Source organism: Kogia breviceps, chromosome 2 (assembly GCF_026419965.1).
Source record: "Kogia breviceps isolate mKogBre1 chromosome 2, mKogBre1 haplotype 1, whole genome shotgun sequence".
Lineage (NCBI taxonomy): Eukaryota > Metazoa > Chordata > Mammalia > Artiodactyla > Physeteridae > Kogia > Kogia breviceps.
In genome coordinates, this window is record NC_081311.1 from 61,534,171 (window position 1) to 61,550,905 (window position 16,735).

At 40.8% G+C, this 16,735-nt stretch overlaps 1 protein-coding gene across 3 annotated transcripts in view; it reads left to right on the forward strand.

Annotated features, from left to right (window-relative positions):
* MICU1 (mitochondrial calcium uptake 1) overlaps nt 1–16,735 on the forward strand; it is a 223,996-nt gene that overhangs the window by 200,398 nt on the left and 6,863 nt on the right. For all 3 annotated transcript variants that reach the window (XM_059054213.2, XM_059054212.2, XM_067025421.1), the window contains one exon: nt 16,213–16,302. In XM_059054213.2, coding sequence (XP_058910196.1) covers nt 16,213–16,302 — 90 coding nt within the window. The remainder of the gene's footprint in view (nt 1–16,212; nt 16,303–16,735) is intronic.

Genomic DNA, 16,735 nt, shown 5'->3' on the forward strand with positions numbered 1-16,735 from the left:
TCTCTTAGTTTTTGGTTTATCTGACAATGTTTTTATTTCACCATTGGGTACTGTGATTTGTGATTTTTAAATCTTGATCTATGCCTCCATTCTTTTTCTGAGGTCCTGGAACATCTTCACTATCATTTTTCTGAATTCTTTTTCTGGAAGATTGCCTATCTCCACTTAATTTAGTTGTTTGGAGAGATTTTTAAATCTCTCCAAAGCACTGAATCAGGTTTTATAAGCACAGTCTTGCTTATTCAACACTTTTTGGTGGATTTCTTAAGATTTTCTAGTATAAGATCATGCTATCTGCAAACAGAGATCATTTTACTTCTTCCTTTCCAACTTGGATGCCTTTTATTTCATTTTCTTGATGCACATATCTTTTTAAAACAGCATTTGTCTCCTTGCTTGTTTACATATTTATTTTTGTTTAAAATAATACCTCTTCTGACCTTTGTAGAAGTCTTTGGAAAAAAATTAATGAAATCATGGAGGTTATGTATGTGTATGTGTAATACCACAGGGTCATTTCTCCAGAATAGCTTTGGTTGTATTGCTTTGTTTCACAAAACAGATTTGACAGCATCTGCAAATCCAAAGATGTAAGATTTGAAGTCATCACTTATTATTAAAATAAAATTAATAAGCTCCTATTTATATTTGCATACCTTTTTTTGAAAAGTCCAACTAAAGACAATAGATTCACTTTAAAGAACAATTATATAAAATGAATCACTGTCTGTGTTAAAATTACAGGATGTACAAAATAGAATGATTCAGGGTAATGGTAGCAAAGGAAAGTGCAACCTAGTGGTTAAAAAAAAAAAAAGAAAAAGTGTTTCTTTCAAATGACTTCAAACCATTTCCTGGGATGTTTAGTCTCTCCATAGAGTTCATGCCTCATTATCCTTGTTAATAGAAGCAATGGTACAAATTATATACAATCATATCTGATATCCAAAAATATGTTTGGTTTTGAGATAGATGATATTTGGCATTTATTTTGACTTCTTAGATTGTTTTATCTGTGTAACTTTGGAGTCCCTGAGTGTAAAATATAGATAACTAGGGGAAACTGGCCTAGATTCATACTAAGTAAGAGAGAGAAGCCAAGTGTATTCATTTCCCAGGGCTGCCGTAACATTACCACAAACATGGTGATCTAAAACAACAGAAAGTTATTTCACAGTTCTGAAGGCCACAAATCTGAAATCAAGATGTTTGCAGGGCCACACTCCCTCTGAAGGCTCTAGGAAAGAATCTTCCCTTGCCTCTTCCAGCCTCTGGTGGCTTCGTCACTCCTTGGCTTGTGGCTGCATAATACCAATCACTGCTTCTGTCTTCATGTGATCTTCCCCCTCCTTCTCTCTTCTGTATATCTGTGTGTCTATCCTCTGTATATCTCTTGTAAGGACACTTGTCATTGGATTTAGGGCCCACCTGGTATCATCTCAAGATCCTTAATTACATCTGCAAATCTCCTTCTTGCAAACAAAGTCACATTCACAAGTTCTAGAGGCTAAGATGTAGACAGATCTCTTGGGGCGGCCACCATTCAATGCACTGTAGCAACCAAGACCTAAATATCACTCATACATAGTCCACAAAGTAAGGCAAAAATAGAAACAAAAAAAATATGAGTTTAATTTACCATGAGAATATTTGTATTGTCTGTTTAAAAACTCATTTTTTTAAACCTAATTATACTCTTTACATGGCTAACTTCTATTTCTTCAAAGAGGCCTTCTGTGACTACTCAATATAAATTATAAAAAACTAACTATATTGTCTATAGCTTTTATAGTTTTTTTAAAAAGAGGCATTAACCTAAAATCTTCTGCCTTCACTATTGTCATCAATTCCTTTCCATAAATTATAGACATAGGCTTGAATTTTCACAAATATGGCTTATCAGGTAGAGCAGACACTACTGTGATATTTTGTACATAGATAGTAGGCCCTCAATAAATACTTATTAACTGAATTATGCCTCATCTGTCCAGGAGCTCGAACAAACAGAAGTAAGCATTATCCTTGATTCTGTACTTGTTCATCCCCGTATTTATTTCTTCAATAAATCCATGTCCCTGCTTCCAAAACATCCTGAATGTGACTCTGTTTCTCCACCTAGCCTACTCTAGTCCTGATCTCTTTACCTAGGCTTATAGGGCTCCATATGGCATGGCTCTTGTATACTCTTTGAGTACATCAAATATCACTTTCTTACCAGTTCACTCCATTCCACATGTTCTTTTATATTCTAGATATATCAAGTTCATTCCCACCCAAAAGCCTTTGTTCTGGCTGTTCCTTCACCTCAAATGCTCTTTCCCACGATCTCTGTGTATTTGGCTCCTTGTAACTCAGGTCTCATATAAATCACTTTCCTGGTAACTCCATCAGCCTGTATCATAGCCTTTATCACTACCTGATATTTTCTTGTGTATTTATGTGTGTATTTATTATCTGTCTCTGTTTACTAGAATGCTTATCTGTCTTGTTCCTGGATATATTCCCTGTGCCGAGGACAATATCTGGGATATAGTAGACACCCTGTAAATATTTGCTCAATAAATGAATGAGTGAATGAACATCTTGATAGATGTGAAAAAGACAGAGGAGCTCAAGCCAATAACCCCTCACCTTTGACAGTAGACCCAGAGAACAAGTTCATGTCATGAATTCATTGTGTACTATAACCCCTATCTTTTAGACTTAACATACATTTCAACTTCATCCAAGCTTAAGGGGGTCATGATATCAGCAGTGTTAAGTGATGTACTGCAGTGTGCATGGAAAGACTAGCCTGTGCTTGGCTACCGTTCCAAGTTCCTTCCCTCTGCCAGATGTGCCTGTCTTCACTTCCTTTGCTCTGCCAGATGTGCCTATCTTTTGCAGGCTCTCCTTGCACTCTCCCCTTTGCTTTTTTTTTAATTTATTTTTGGCTGTGTTGGGTCTTCGTTTCTGTGCGAGGGCTTTCTCCAGTTTCGTCTAGCGGAGGCCACTATTCATCGCGGTGCGCGGGCCTCTCACTGTCGCGGCCTCTCCCGTTGCAGAGCACAGGCTCCAGACGCGCAGGCTCAGTAGTTGTGGCTCATGGGCTTAGTTGCTCCGCGGCAGGTGGGATCTTCCCAGACCAGGGCTCGAACCCGTGTCCCCTGCACTGACAGGCGGACTCTCAACCACTGCGCCACCAGGGAAGCCCTCCCCTTTGCTTTTAAACATTCCTGATCCTAATAGTCATACTAGTGATTTTTCCATTCGTTTGAGTTCTATACCAGTTCTCCTTCCACTGAATCATGGAATTTCACTGCTGAGATGAATCTTAGAAGAGAGGAAGAAAAGTGTAGTAGTTAAGAATACAAGTCTGGATTTGAATCTTGGCTCCATCATTGACTAGCTGAGTAGTTCTGGGCAATTTCTGAATTTAGTTTCTATGTTTTTAGAATCAGGATAATAATATCCACCTCATAGGATTGTTCTGAGGATAAATCTACATAAAGCACTTAACCTTGTGCCTATCATGCAGTGAATGTTTAATAAATGCCTGCTGCTTCCATTATGAGGTTGATGATGTAACCAGATTTAGTGTGGTTCGTGCATTCATTCAGCTAGCAGCATAGGCACTGTGCTGGGCACAAGGTTCTCCTCTCAAGAAGCTCACAGTCTATTAGGGGAGAAAGAAAAGGATACAAGCTGTTCAAGTTGTTGTGGTAGGTGCTAATTAGGGCCTCTGACCCCTATGGGGGTGGGGAAAGAGTGAGGCAGGGGTGGACACAGGAGTACTTTTGTCTGCCTGCTGCTCTCGATCTCAGCTGTCTTCATTTTTTCCCAAAAGGTTAGGACCTTCAGAAATTGGCACCTTTTAGAGGCCCTGGCACTTTCTCTTCGTTGGCTATTTTAGAGCTTGCAAACCTGTCTTTAGACATAATTTAGTACAGAATTTCTGAAACAGCATCGTGAATAACATTATATACTGCAGTATGTTAATGGTTTTGTGGGTTTAAAACAAAACCCAAAAAAAGTGTTCCATGGTTCAAATAAGTTTGGAAAATGCTATGTTATACAGAATTTCTTCCTGCAGCACTACTCCTGCCAGCTTTTTAATATGCTAATGTGCATTATTAATCTCCAAGAGAGTGATATAGTTCCCAAACTTGACTTGCCTCAGAATGTCTTTTAACAACTTATAGAGCTAATGTTTCTCAGAACAGTTGGAGAACCCAGGCAGGTGGCAACTGCAGATTTACATTCCAGCGTGATGTAATCCCTCAGAGTGAAAATGCCAAATTTCATTGTGGTATTTCTTTAGTTCTACATGGTTCATGTGAGAATGACAACTCTCAGGCAAGAATGACATGTCTTTGTTGAATTTTGACCATTTGGAGAAAGAACCTTTCTGCAGGAACTATAGTACCTTTCTACTATAGGTCATCTCTTTTGTTGAGCACTTAAGAGGAATTGGTTCTATTGCTTATTCGTATACATACTGGGCATAAAATTAGATATATAACCTCTCAAGGTCTGTCTGAATGATTTACCTAGTCTGCTGAAGAAGGTAATGGAAAATTGAACATGACTCCTTCCCCATGGCATCCTATGATTGAAAAGTTAGAAATTATTTGAGTTGGAGCTCTAGAATGAGCTATGGCCTGTATGACTTAGAGTATTCTTATTTCTGCTAAGAGAATAAAAGGTTTCTAGGTATGGTAAAGCCCCATTATAAGCACCTTAGGATATTAGAGATTTGGGAAACTTGTAGGTCCAGTTGTGTCCCCCGTGTACTTTGAACAGGAAATAATCGCACAAATATAGGCCATAGCCTTTAGTACTCATGCCCCAGCACAAGCCCACTTAAACTGAAAGTCACAGTTTATGACATGGTTGTCCTTAATTCTTTATAGTCATACTATACGTACAGTTTACCTTATTACCTGACAAGCCAAGAAAATAAATAGTAAAACCTGTGGCATATCCCCTACAGGATACTCTCTGCAATCCCAAGTATTTTTACTGAAAGTTAGGTAGTATTATCCCCCATGTTATGAATAAGGAAATATAAAATGAAGCAGCTTACTCTTGGTTACCCTGCTAAGTAGAGCTAGAATTCAAGCTCAGGTCTCTCTGATCCCAGTCTGTGTTCTTTCCACACCGTCATGTTGTCCCTCAGTATATCCCAAAATGCTGCTGGAATTTGAAAATCTTTGCTGAAACGCAATCCAGGAGGAGACAATGCAGGTTCACCATTTTGAACTATGGTTCTCAATAGCTTAGGTAAGATAGGCTCTAGGCTATTTCCTCCCAGTTCCCTTTGGCTAAGAGTTGACCATTCTTGGGTGAGAATAAAGTCCTTTTGGTAAACTATGATGTTTTGGAGTTAGTATCCTTCTCTTGAAGATGAAATATGACATTTTCCCCCTACAATTGTCTCTTCCATTCAGGATCAGGTTCTCCCACTCAGACACACTCTGACATCTGTAATGCATACCCTACAGTGACACAGACTCTTGGAGTTGTCTAATCTAGCTTCTTATCCCACACAGGAACATCTTAGTAGACACATCTGTGTTCTTCACTTTTCTGACCATATTACTTTTTGGTGAAGAAACCAATACACAAAAGCCTAAAGTTACTTAAACAAGGTCATGTAGCAAGGAAAGTTAGTATCCCTTTAAAGGATACCACAGAACAGAAAAGACATATGTATATACTAAGCTGTCAGTTTCTGAACATCAAATTATAGGATATACAGATGTGGATGGACTTCTCAGCTTTTAACGATCCAGCTGTTCCTCATCACCTCTACTCGTTGGTGTAGCAATACTTTGTTATACTTTTAGAGACGGTTCCAACATCTAGCATTTACTGAGAGCTAAATATATGCAAGACATTTGTAAGCATAAATTTTGGGTTTAAACTCAAACCTGATTTTGAGTCCCTATTACTCACTAGCTTTGTGACTTTGAACAAATCACTGAAACTCTCAAAACCTCAGTTTCCTGATCTGTAGAACGGTGACAAGGGCTACTTGCCTCAGGGCTATTGTGAAAATTAAATGAGATAACCCTAAATTACTATACTAGATTGAAATTATGACTATACACAGCTGCCTGCTCTGTTTTCAGCCCCAAGGTACTGACTTTCCTCTGCCTGTTTATCTTATTTTTTTAGTTAATTAATTAATTTATTTATTTATTATTATTATTATCATTTTGGCTGTGTTGGTTCTTCATTGCTGCACGCGGGCTTTAGTTGCGGCAAGCGGGGGCTACTCTTCTTTGTGGTGCATGGGCTTCTCATTGCAGTGGCTTCTCTTGCAGTGGCAGAGCACAGGCTCTAGGCACACGGGCTTGTAGTTGTGGCACACGGGCTCAGTAGTTGTGGCTTGCGGGCTCTAGTGCACAGGCTCAGTAGTTGTGGCACACGGGCTTAGTTGTTCCGTGGCATGTGGGATCCTCCGAGACCAGGGATCGAACCCATGTCCCCTGCATTGGCAGGCAGAGTCTTAACTACTGCGCCACCAGAGAAGTCCCAAAAAGTTACTTAAAAAAAAAAAAAATCCTAGAACTGATGAGGCTTAATTTTGTTCTCTTAGAAAGTAGTATCTACTGCTTTTTTCAGTAGATACTTTTTGAGATTCATATTAGTTTAGAAGTTATAAGTAGGGTTTTTTTGAATTTTTTAAATAGGAAGATTGGAGCTTTTAGTTTCTCCTAAGTTTCATCATTCATCCAAAAATCCTTGGGATCATTGCTTTCAGAAGGCATTATCATTATTTTACTTCTCTGTTCCTAGGAATATCTAAGCAGTATTAATATCTCTAGTATCCACAGCATTCAAGGGGGAATTTTCTCCTGGACTGTAAACTCTTGAGGACAAGAACCATGTTTTCCACATCGTTGTGTCCTACTTTGAGCCTAGAAGAATTATGTATATTTATACAGTAGATATTTAATTAATGTTGAATAAATGAGTGAATTAATTCTAAACATGGTCAGATCCTGAAAAGGATGCTAAAGCTCTAATAAAAACCTAGGGTGAGGGCTTCCCTGGTGGCGCAGTGGTTGAGAGTCCGCCTGCCGATGCAGGGGATATGGGTTCGTGCCCCGGTCCGGGAAGATCCCACATGCCGCGGAGCGGCTGGGCCCGTGAGCCATGGCAGCTGAGCATGCGCGTCCGGAGCCTGTGCTCTGCAACGGGAGAGGCCACAACAGTGAGAGGCCCGCATACCGCAAAAAAAAAAAAAAAAAAAAACCTAGGGTGAGGGGGAAAATGATAGGAGTATGACACCTTCCCATGTCATTAATTTCCTTGACACATGGGCAAGTCACAATTTCTCTGACCTCAAGTTAGAGTTATACTAATTATCTCCAAGCGTTCTTCCAGATTTGAAATTCTATAAGTAATCAGCTTTTTACTGAATGTTGTAATGTTTTAAGGGACATGTTATAGCCTAAATATCCAAATCTGTGTGAAAATGAACTAATTTATAATTATCAGATACATTTGAAATCAGAGCAAGGTTGTTGAATTCCCAAAAGAAGCATGGCAGTTTTAATTTATTTTCCTGTTAAGAAATTTAAAACTTAATTAGATCTTGGCTAGTGCCTCTATAAGAGCTAGTTTATGGAGCTTGGTATAGTAGTTGCAGAAAAGTGACAGTTCCATAAAATGTACCTAGAATGAGTGTAGCTGTATATAAAGTATGATTTGAGGAACCTCAAAAGGACATTCCCAACCATAAATACCTTCCCTACTTAACTTTCTTGCTTATAACAAATTACTACAAAAATTTGCAGCTTAAAATACCACCTATTTATCCCCTAGTTTCTATAAGTCAGGGTCTGAGCATAGCATAACTGGGTTCTCTGCTCAGGGTCTTAACAAGGTGGAAATCAAGACATTAGTAGGACTGCTTTCTCATCTGGAGTTCATAGTCCTCTTCCAAGCTCACCTGGGTTCTTGGCAGAATTCATTTCCTTTTGGCTGTAGGACTGATGTCCCTTTTTCTTGCTGGCTGTCACTCGCAGCAGGCTGCTGCAGTTCCTTGCCATGTGGCCCTCTCACAGGCCCTCTTACAATATGGCAGCTCACTTCTTCAAAGCCAGAAGGAGAATCTCTTTCCCCAGTGTGCTGAGTTGGGTTCTTATATAACTGTAGTCATGGGAGTGACTATCCCATTACCTTTTCCATGTAAAGTAACCTAATCACAAGAGTGGTATCACATCCTATTCACAGGTCCTGCCCACATTCAAAGAGAGGAGATTTTACAGGGTGTGGGGATGTTGAGAACCATCTCAGAATTCTACCCACCATACCAGAAATTACCACCATTCTATTCGTTGAGGACTTCTGAAGATATGGACATTTTAACTAGCCATGTTATCTAAAAAGATGTTAAGAATGGCAATCAGCACCTCCTGACAAATTTCCTGCACTCCATCTTTGTGGCAACCTACTCTGCCTGCCTAAAGGGTGCCAAGTCGCTTGAGGGACCCAACACTGGTGATGTATAACTCTGGGCAGGCAATCTAACAGCTCTGTACCTCAGTTTCCTCTTTTGTAAAATGGAGACATTTTGGATGGTTCTTGTGAAAATTCAGTGAGCTCACACTTGTGAAATGACTGGACTCTGACCAGTACATAGCAGCTGCTCAGCGCACGTCAGAAGCGGGGCCTGGGGTGGTACGGGGGGCACAGCGCGGTAGGGTGATGTGCTCCATGCTGCATTTTGTGTAGACCAGGCCTCACGGAATTGCACAGAAGCATCAAAATCCCAGAGTTCTAAGAGCAAGAAAAAACCACTCGAAATCATCTTTCTGTGTGGACGGTTGTTGCCCTGAGTCTAGCACGTGTTTTATTTAATCCATGTATTTTTAAAAAATAAGCTAGTATTTACAGACTAAGAAACTGCTCATAAAAACTTGAACTTTAAAAAAAAAAAGAATGGCAGCCATAAAATTTTAGGGCTAGAAAAAAGCTTAGAAATCGTTTTACTTAAACCCTTGCTTTATTGTTTTAACCTCTTTGTTTACACTTGAAGGAAAATGACTTGCTCAAATCACAGCTAGTGTGATGCAAAACTGAGACCAGAGATTCATGTTCACACACTTCCATACCACTGTTCTCTTTAGTACGCGGCATCCACTGCCACGAGAAGGACCTAGAGAATTCTATTGGGGACTCAGTGCTTTTATGGGAAGGCAGAAATAGGGAAAAGTTCACAGCAAAAATGTATGGGAGAGTATCCCCAGACAGCCATAGAATGAAGGCAGGAAATGGGAATGTCATAAAGACGTGTGGGGAAGAGGTTATGGGAAAAAAGCTCCTATTTTATAAATTATTTTAAAGTTTGTAGAGACAAGCCCCTATGCTTCAGTTCGTTATTGCATTTTGTAAAAACATTTATGTGTGAAGAGGAGTGTTGGCCAGGATTTCATTCATTTAAGACAAAGTCATCAATTTTTTAAACACAGTTATTCATGATGTAGGCAGGGAAGCTCAAATTCTGAAAGAAACGTTTGCTTCATGAGGCACTTTCTCTGCAGAGACCTGATTTTTTCCCCTAATTTAAAGTTACTTAGCAATTCTAAAGATTGATTCTGTCTTAACTATGTTGCTTTGAATATGTTGTGATTTAGTAAAATTATATTTAAGTGCCCCAAGGAGGAAGAGAGCTGCTTTAGGGATTCATGATTACCATTGTGGGAGAGAGGAGAGTGAGGGTAGGATAAACTGCCAAAACATCCACTTAAATAAAGATAAGTGAGAACAACATCAGCCAACATTACATCCTGCTATGAAAAGGATCAGAAAGGAATTATACCAACTGGGGAAGTATAGAGATTACTATGTAACACATGTGCTGCTTTGGGGGGACTTAAGGGGTTACTACCCTTAGAAGCCTCTGAAGTTTTTATAAGACACTTGTTAAGGTGAAGAGTATTTAGCCTTTGGGCATAATTTCAGTAAACTGAACTTAAATGTCTCAGTTGCTTTCAACTTTAGCCATCAGAAATTCAGCCTCTGTTGAAGCTAACAACCATAGCCCACCAAAGAAGTAATTTTGTAAAGGGGGGATAAAAGGCACTTCCTCCTCAAGATTGAGGTTAGAATAATATGAGGAAGTGGTTATTTAAATAATGATACATCCTCTTCATGGAATACTATGCAGCTGTTAAGAAAGAACTATTTATGTATTGGAATGGAATTATTTCTTAGATATATTGTTAAATGAGTCAAGCAAAACCATTTACTATACCACCATTTTGTGGGAAGAAGTGAAGAATAAATATTTGATTTTATATCTAGAAAATATTTCTGGGGAAACTGGAGATATTGGTTGCCTCTGGACAACTAGGGGGTGGGGGTATAAGTTTGGGAGGGAGATTTCAGCCGTTTTGTACCATTTGAATTTGAAACAGCTGAATGTATTATCTAATGAAAAACTTTTTAAAATAAAAAATAATGAAAATTTAAAGAGTCAAGGAGGGAAAAGCAAGTTAATATGGTAAATTGGTCTCCAGATAAGACCTGGCTGTGTTATAAAGGTTTCCCTGCAAGGAGACTTGACTGGCCCCCTGCAAAATCTCGTCCCCACCTGCACCTCTGTTCTAGCTCTCTAGTCAGGCATTAGCATCCTTTCCTGCTTTCAGTACTTTACTCAGACCCCCACACCCCATCACCTACTATTGTACCTGCCAAATCTGGAGCAGTATGTCTCTTTAATCCTTTAGAATTGGATCCAAAATGTACCTCCAACGAAGTACAGACTATTCCACTGTGACCCATATGTGTCTGTTAATGTCTGATAGTTCTCCTATGTATTTCTCCATCTTAATGGTTTGTATGGTTTCCCCCACTGAACTGTGATTGCCCTCTGGGCGTGGCACCTGAAATCACTGCCTAATGGTGCTGATAGAAATGCTTGTCCTTTGTGGACAAAATGTGTTGAGCGTTTTTAATGATGCCAGATACAATACTGGACAATGGCAATAAACTTTACTGTAAATCAGTTTTACTAGATTAATCATGTAAGCCCATTGAAGCAGTCATCTGGGATGATGCTCTGAGATTCAGAAAACCTGACCATAGGTTTTCTCTGTGGCATATACCAGTATTTAAGAGCCAGGATCACCAGCATCACCTCTGACGGTGGACTGCCGGAGCACACAGAGGGGGTCAACCTGCCTGCAGCTCAGAAGCACCGTGTGGAACACAGAATTGTTATATTTTTCATTATTAGTATACTGCATTGCTCTTGGCTCCTTAAATTGCTTGTCATCCTAAATATTGTCCTTTCCTCCCCACCCACACCCCCTCAATCAGGCTGAACTGTGTATGTTGTGTTAGCCAAAGTATTTTGGAAGAAGATGCAAAAGAAAGGACAGGTGCTTTTTAAAGGAAAATCCTTCCCCCGTCCCTGCCTTCCCCAAGCCATCTAGGTATAGATTTAAGAAACTAGGACCTCTGCATCATAAGCCCTTCCAAAGCTGAAGCAGAAATGTCTTCCCTCACTTAACCTTGGCAGTCACCAGCCAGCTTTTGATTTTCTCCACTGCAGTCCAGGAAGACAGGAATAATCACATGGCTGCACAGCTAGAGACTGTCAACCCAACGTGGCGTATCACCTTTCCAAACATCTTTGCATTAGGAAGAGACAGGCATTTCCTAACTGGGTCACACTGTCCGTAGGTCTATCTATGCATCAGAGGTATAGAAGCTCCCAGGGCCATCTTTGTTTCATATGCTTTTCATTGGGTTGCATTTTAATAAACTTCTTTAAGTTCTTAAAATTGTCAGTATGCATTCCAAGGGAATGCTAATGTATAGGGCAATCAGATCTGTGGTCAAACTATAATGCTGGCTCTTCACAACACTTAGTTGTTACTCAGTTATTCGTCCCTGCCCACTAGCCAGGAGTAATCCCCAACTTGGCTTTTCTTTCATCTGAGCTCTTTCTCTTGTTTAGAGTGACAGATTCATGGGAATTCCCTGGCAGTCCAGTGATTAAGACTCTGCACTTTCACTGCCGAGGGTGTCGGGGAACTAAGATCATGCAAGCCATGAGGTTCGGCCAAAAAAACAAAAACAAAACAGAGTGACAGATTCATGGGGGGATCCGTTGTCCATATAAGGGATCGAGTGGATCCAGTGTGTATAGAGAAAAGAGCATTGGCTGGAAGTCAGAAGACCCAGATTCTAGACCCAGCTGTGCTACTAGCTAGCTTTGTGACCTTGAGCAAGTTATTCAAATTCTCTGCATTTTACTGTTCGTCTGAGGTCTCTTCCAGTTCTAAGATTCTGATTCCAAGTGGATGTTTGGGCTCTTATCCCTCCAGAGCTCTCCTTTCCTCTGTTCAACTACTGTTGCGAATAGTTTTATGTAATATAGCTTCTGACATTATAGTCACCCAAACTCAGTATGTGTTTCTGTCTGATGTTGAATTGTCCAGTCATGGACTGTGCCAGAGAGTAAATTGGGGGTCCTGGCACAATTCAGATTCTTCCTGCACTTTTCAAAAAGCCAGATGGTTAACACGTTTTTGAGTGCCAATTCAGCACGCTTCTGCAAATTCCTCCCCAATCTAGTAGAAATCACCCAATCTCATGTCCATCTATTGTTCAGGCAGCTGAACCAGATTTGTACCAAAGAAATAGATAGGCCTTGGAAACATAGGCCTTCTCCAGGGTGACTTCATGCTCCATAGAGACATCTTTCAGATTAGAATCCCAACCATCAATCAGTTAGCATCATCAAATAAAGGAGGCCCAAATTCCAGTACCAACAACTGGTCTGCATGGGGAAGTTGAGATCTGGGGTGGAGGGGGTGAGGGATTGTTCTCCTTGCTGTGATTTTATTATGGCTTTGTGGTTCAGAGATGTGGAAGCAAATCTGAATGAGCCAACTCTCAGGACCAGCTGTCAAGCACTTAGCTTGTAATCTGCTGTCATCCTACTTGTTCCAAGTGCTCTTGGCTGTACAGCTCACCAGCTAGTTTAATGTTTGTTTCCTCCATTGCTCTGATTCACACCCTGGGGGCTTATCTGAGGATCTTGGACTGTGAAAGTGCACCCCAGCCAGGCTCTTTGCTGGCTGGTAACATCCCAGTGGTTTGAATAACTTAGCTCCTGTAGTACAGATGGTGTCAGAGCCCTCTCCATGTGAGATGGAACATATTCTGTAACTGTTCTGTCAAGAGATGGTATTTGTAATGAGGGATTCCTGACAGTGGCTTCCAGAAGTCCCTATTCTACAACCACTTGATACCACTTTAATGAGCTTTCCACTAAAAAAAAAAAAAAAAAAAAAAAAAGCCAAGAGCTCTCACTGACATTCTTGGATATTATTTAGTTAATGGTTTATTTAGAGGAAAGAGTCTATCTTCATGGGGAAAAGGATAGGCACTTGGAGTATCAAGAAGAATTAGCACTACTATAATATAGCACAGGGAACTCTACTCAGTGCTCTGTGGTGACCTAAATGGGAAGGAAATCCAAAAAAGAGGGGATATGTGTATATGTGTAGATGATTCACTTTGCTGTACAGGAGAAACGAATACAACATTGTAAAGCAACTATACTCCAATTTTTAAAAAAGAATTGGCAATAGGCACTCTGCCCTGAGAAAATGGAACTGGGAAAGAGAAAAAGAGAGTAGTTTTCAGTTATAACACGTGTGGTATTGGTGTGAAAAAGGCATGGTTAACAAACATTGGCAGAGAAAGGAATGGTTAGCATAAAGCGTTCATGTTTATCTACATAGAACAGGTTTTGAGCCACTTCTCAGGACACAATTCTGTGGCTACAAAGGGTAATTCAGTAAATGATCACAGTTTGAGAGCATCCAGTGTGATCTGATTCTGTTTTCACTGAGCAGTCTTCTGAGGTGAACTGAGTTTCCTTAGTAGATTTTCCTACTGAGAAGTGTAATGACCAGCTGTCATCAGTTTAGTTCTCTTTAACAGTTAACTATTTTCATTGTAAATTGAACTTCTGGTTTCTCTTCCTTCCCCGGGCCATTTAGTTAGCAGGAATCAGTTCTTCCTGAGCCGACTGAGAGAATCAAGTGTCTAGACCTAGGAGGCTAAGTTTCTAAACCCTAGAATTTCTATAGTCTTGTAGAGGCCCCATCTCCCCCTTCAGCACTTAACCACATCTCGTGAACATCCACACAATAATATATTCTGCTTAAGTCTTTTAGTTCCAAGGGATGTTTATTTATTAGAAGAGGGGCGATATGAGCAGTAACCTAAAGCTGCAGGAGGAGGAATCTGACTCTTCCCGCCCTCGTGAGCAGCCTAGTCCCCCTCCAGCCAGAGGCTGTGGACACTAAGGTACAGCCCAGCCTGTGGCCTTTATACCTTTCTTCTACCCTTCGCCACACAAGATCTTCAGCTATTTCTGTGTACCTCCACCCCTATCCCTCACCCTCAGATTCTAGAAAATGCCAATAAACCATTCTTTGCACTACTAAGCCACCTCAGCAGCTATCCTGTGGCATCCCCTCATTTGAATATGAGAATATTATACCTAAAGAGATCAGGTGACTCCACCACAGCAAGTTGACGGAGCCAGGACTAGAGCTCAGGTCTTGTGACTTGCAAGCACAGTTTTTCTACTGTGTCGCCTTGCTTCTCTGCATTGTTCTGGCATTTGTATCAGCTGACCTCAGGGGCCCTGTGGTGAATATAATGGAGGCTATAGAGGTGAAGTGAAAGAGCAAATGCAGAAAAAAAATGACAAGAAAGAACTGAAATTATAGGAATGAAATAAGCAGAGAAGGCACACTGCCTTTAGTAAGTTCACATTGCTTCTAGAAGAATCTAATCTGAGGTTTATAGATATGAACACTTTGTTGCTAGTTGGTTCACAAATAGAAATTCATCTTTTTCTTCCCTCTGAGTTCTACCTCAGTTAAGATTGTGTCTATAAGCAATAACATAATTTATAGATGTAGCTAGATCAGGCTTGAGGATAAATGGCAGAGAAGGCAGGGGAAATTGCCTAGTCCTTCCTGGCTTGTTTTTTGTGAGAACCCAGTTCTCACGTGATTGCTAGTGTTTAACAGAAAATGTCAGAGAAAGAGAAAATGGCAAGAGAGGAGAGATTTTCTGATGAGATCTGGAAAAAGAAAAAAAGAGAGAGACTGTACTGATCTAGTGAGATGGGGCCACTGCTTGGGAGCAAGGGGCACGGTTGGAAAAGACAAAGTGGCTGATGGAAAACCTGTTGGGAGGAAGGGCAGGAGCTCAGCCATGCAGATTCTCCACTGTCAGTCAGTAACTGGTGGGTGAAGCCTCAGTGTACTCAGACAAGTCTCCTTGTTCCCCACTTCCCCATCCTTTCTCTGCCTTATTATTTCCTTGACTTTTTGTTATTGTGTTCTTGCCAGTGGGAGGGAAATGCCACGATGGAGACTATCAGGCATTCTTTATTTTTTTTCAAGGCACTCTTCTGGTAATAATTTATTAGAAAAGCCACCACTGCATGCTGAAGACTTAGAATTCCATCCTTAAATATTATGTGGATTTTCTCTTTTAAAATTTTTATTGTGGTAAAATATATGTAAGTTGCCATTTAAACCATTTTTAAGTATCTAAGTCAGTGGCATTAATTACATTCACAGTGTTGTACAACCATCACCACTATTTCCAAAACTTTTCCATCACCCCAAACAGAAAATCTGTACGGATTAACCACTAACTCCCCAGCCCCTGGTAACCTCTAATCTACTTGCTCTATAAATTTAGTATCAGGCATTCTTACTTAATTATATATACCTCCTAAACTATGGCAGCAGTAGAAACAAAATGGAATCTGAAGTGGAAAGGAAAGGGGGGGCTGTGCTTCCCTGGTGGCTCAGTGGTTGGGAGTCCCCGTGTCCTGCCGATGCAGGGGACACGGGCTCGTGCCTCGGTTTGGGAAGATCCTGCATGCCGCGGAGCGGCTGGGCCCATGAGCCATGGCCGCTGAGCCTGCGCGTCCGGAGCCTGTGCTCTGCAACGGGAGAGGCCACAACAGTGAGAGGCCCGCGTACCGCAAAAAGAAATTTAAAAAAGGAAAGGGGGTTATGGATTAAAAACTGAAGTATCATTTTCTTAAATGCGACGTAAATGCACTTGAAAATTTTTTATTGTGACTGAATAGTTTTATCCTTCCATTCAGAGAAAGCAAAATGAAAGTCCCTTTGCTGGGCTAACTCAACATCTTTCTTCTTTCAGCAACCATGCAGCAGGTGGCCAGGACAGTGGCTAAAGTGGAACTCTCAGATCACGTGTGTGATGTGGTGTTTGCGCTCTTTGACTGTGATGGTGAGTGGGGCCCTCTGGAGTCCGGCGGAAAAACCAAGCCTTACTGCCCTTGAAGTAGACACTTTTATGATGGAGCCTTGCAGCCAGCTCCAGGGCACCAGCCTAGACTGCTTCAACTTCCCCATTTCCCACATCAGTAGCTCAGCCCTCAGACTCACGACATTGAGAAATATCACCCCTGGTCCTGGTTTGTGTTCTCCATTTCTTCTTATAATTCGAATTTGCCTGTAGGCCTAAATTCATTTATGACCCTGAGGATCTTAAAAATAAAACAAGGGAATTCCCTGGTGGTCCGGTGTTTAGGACTTCCCGCTGCCACTGCAGGGGGCACGGGTTCGATTTCTGGTTGGGGAACTAAGATCCCGCATGCCATACGGCACGGCCAAAAAAAAAAAATTAGACCCAGCTTACTGCTTAGTAGATAGGAGCACTT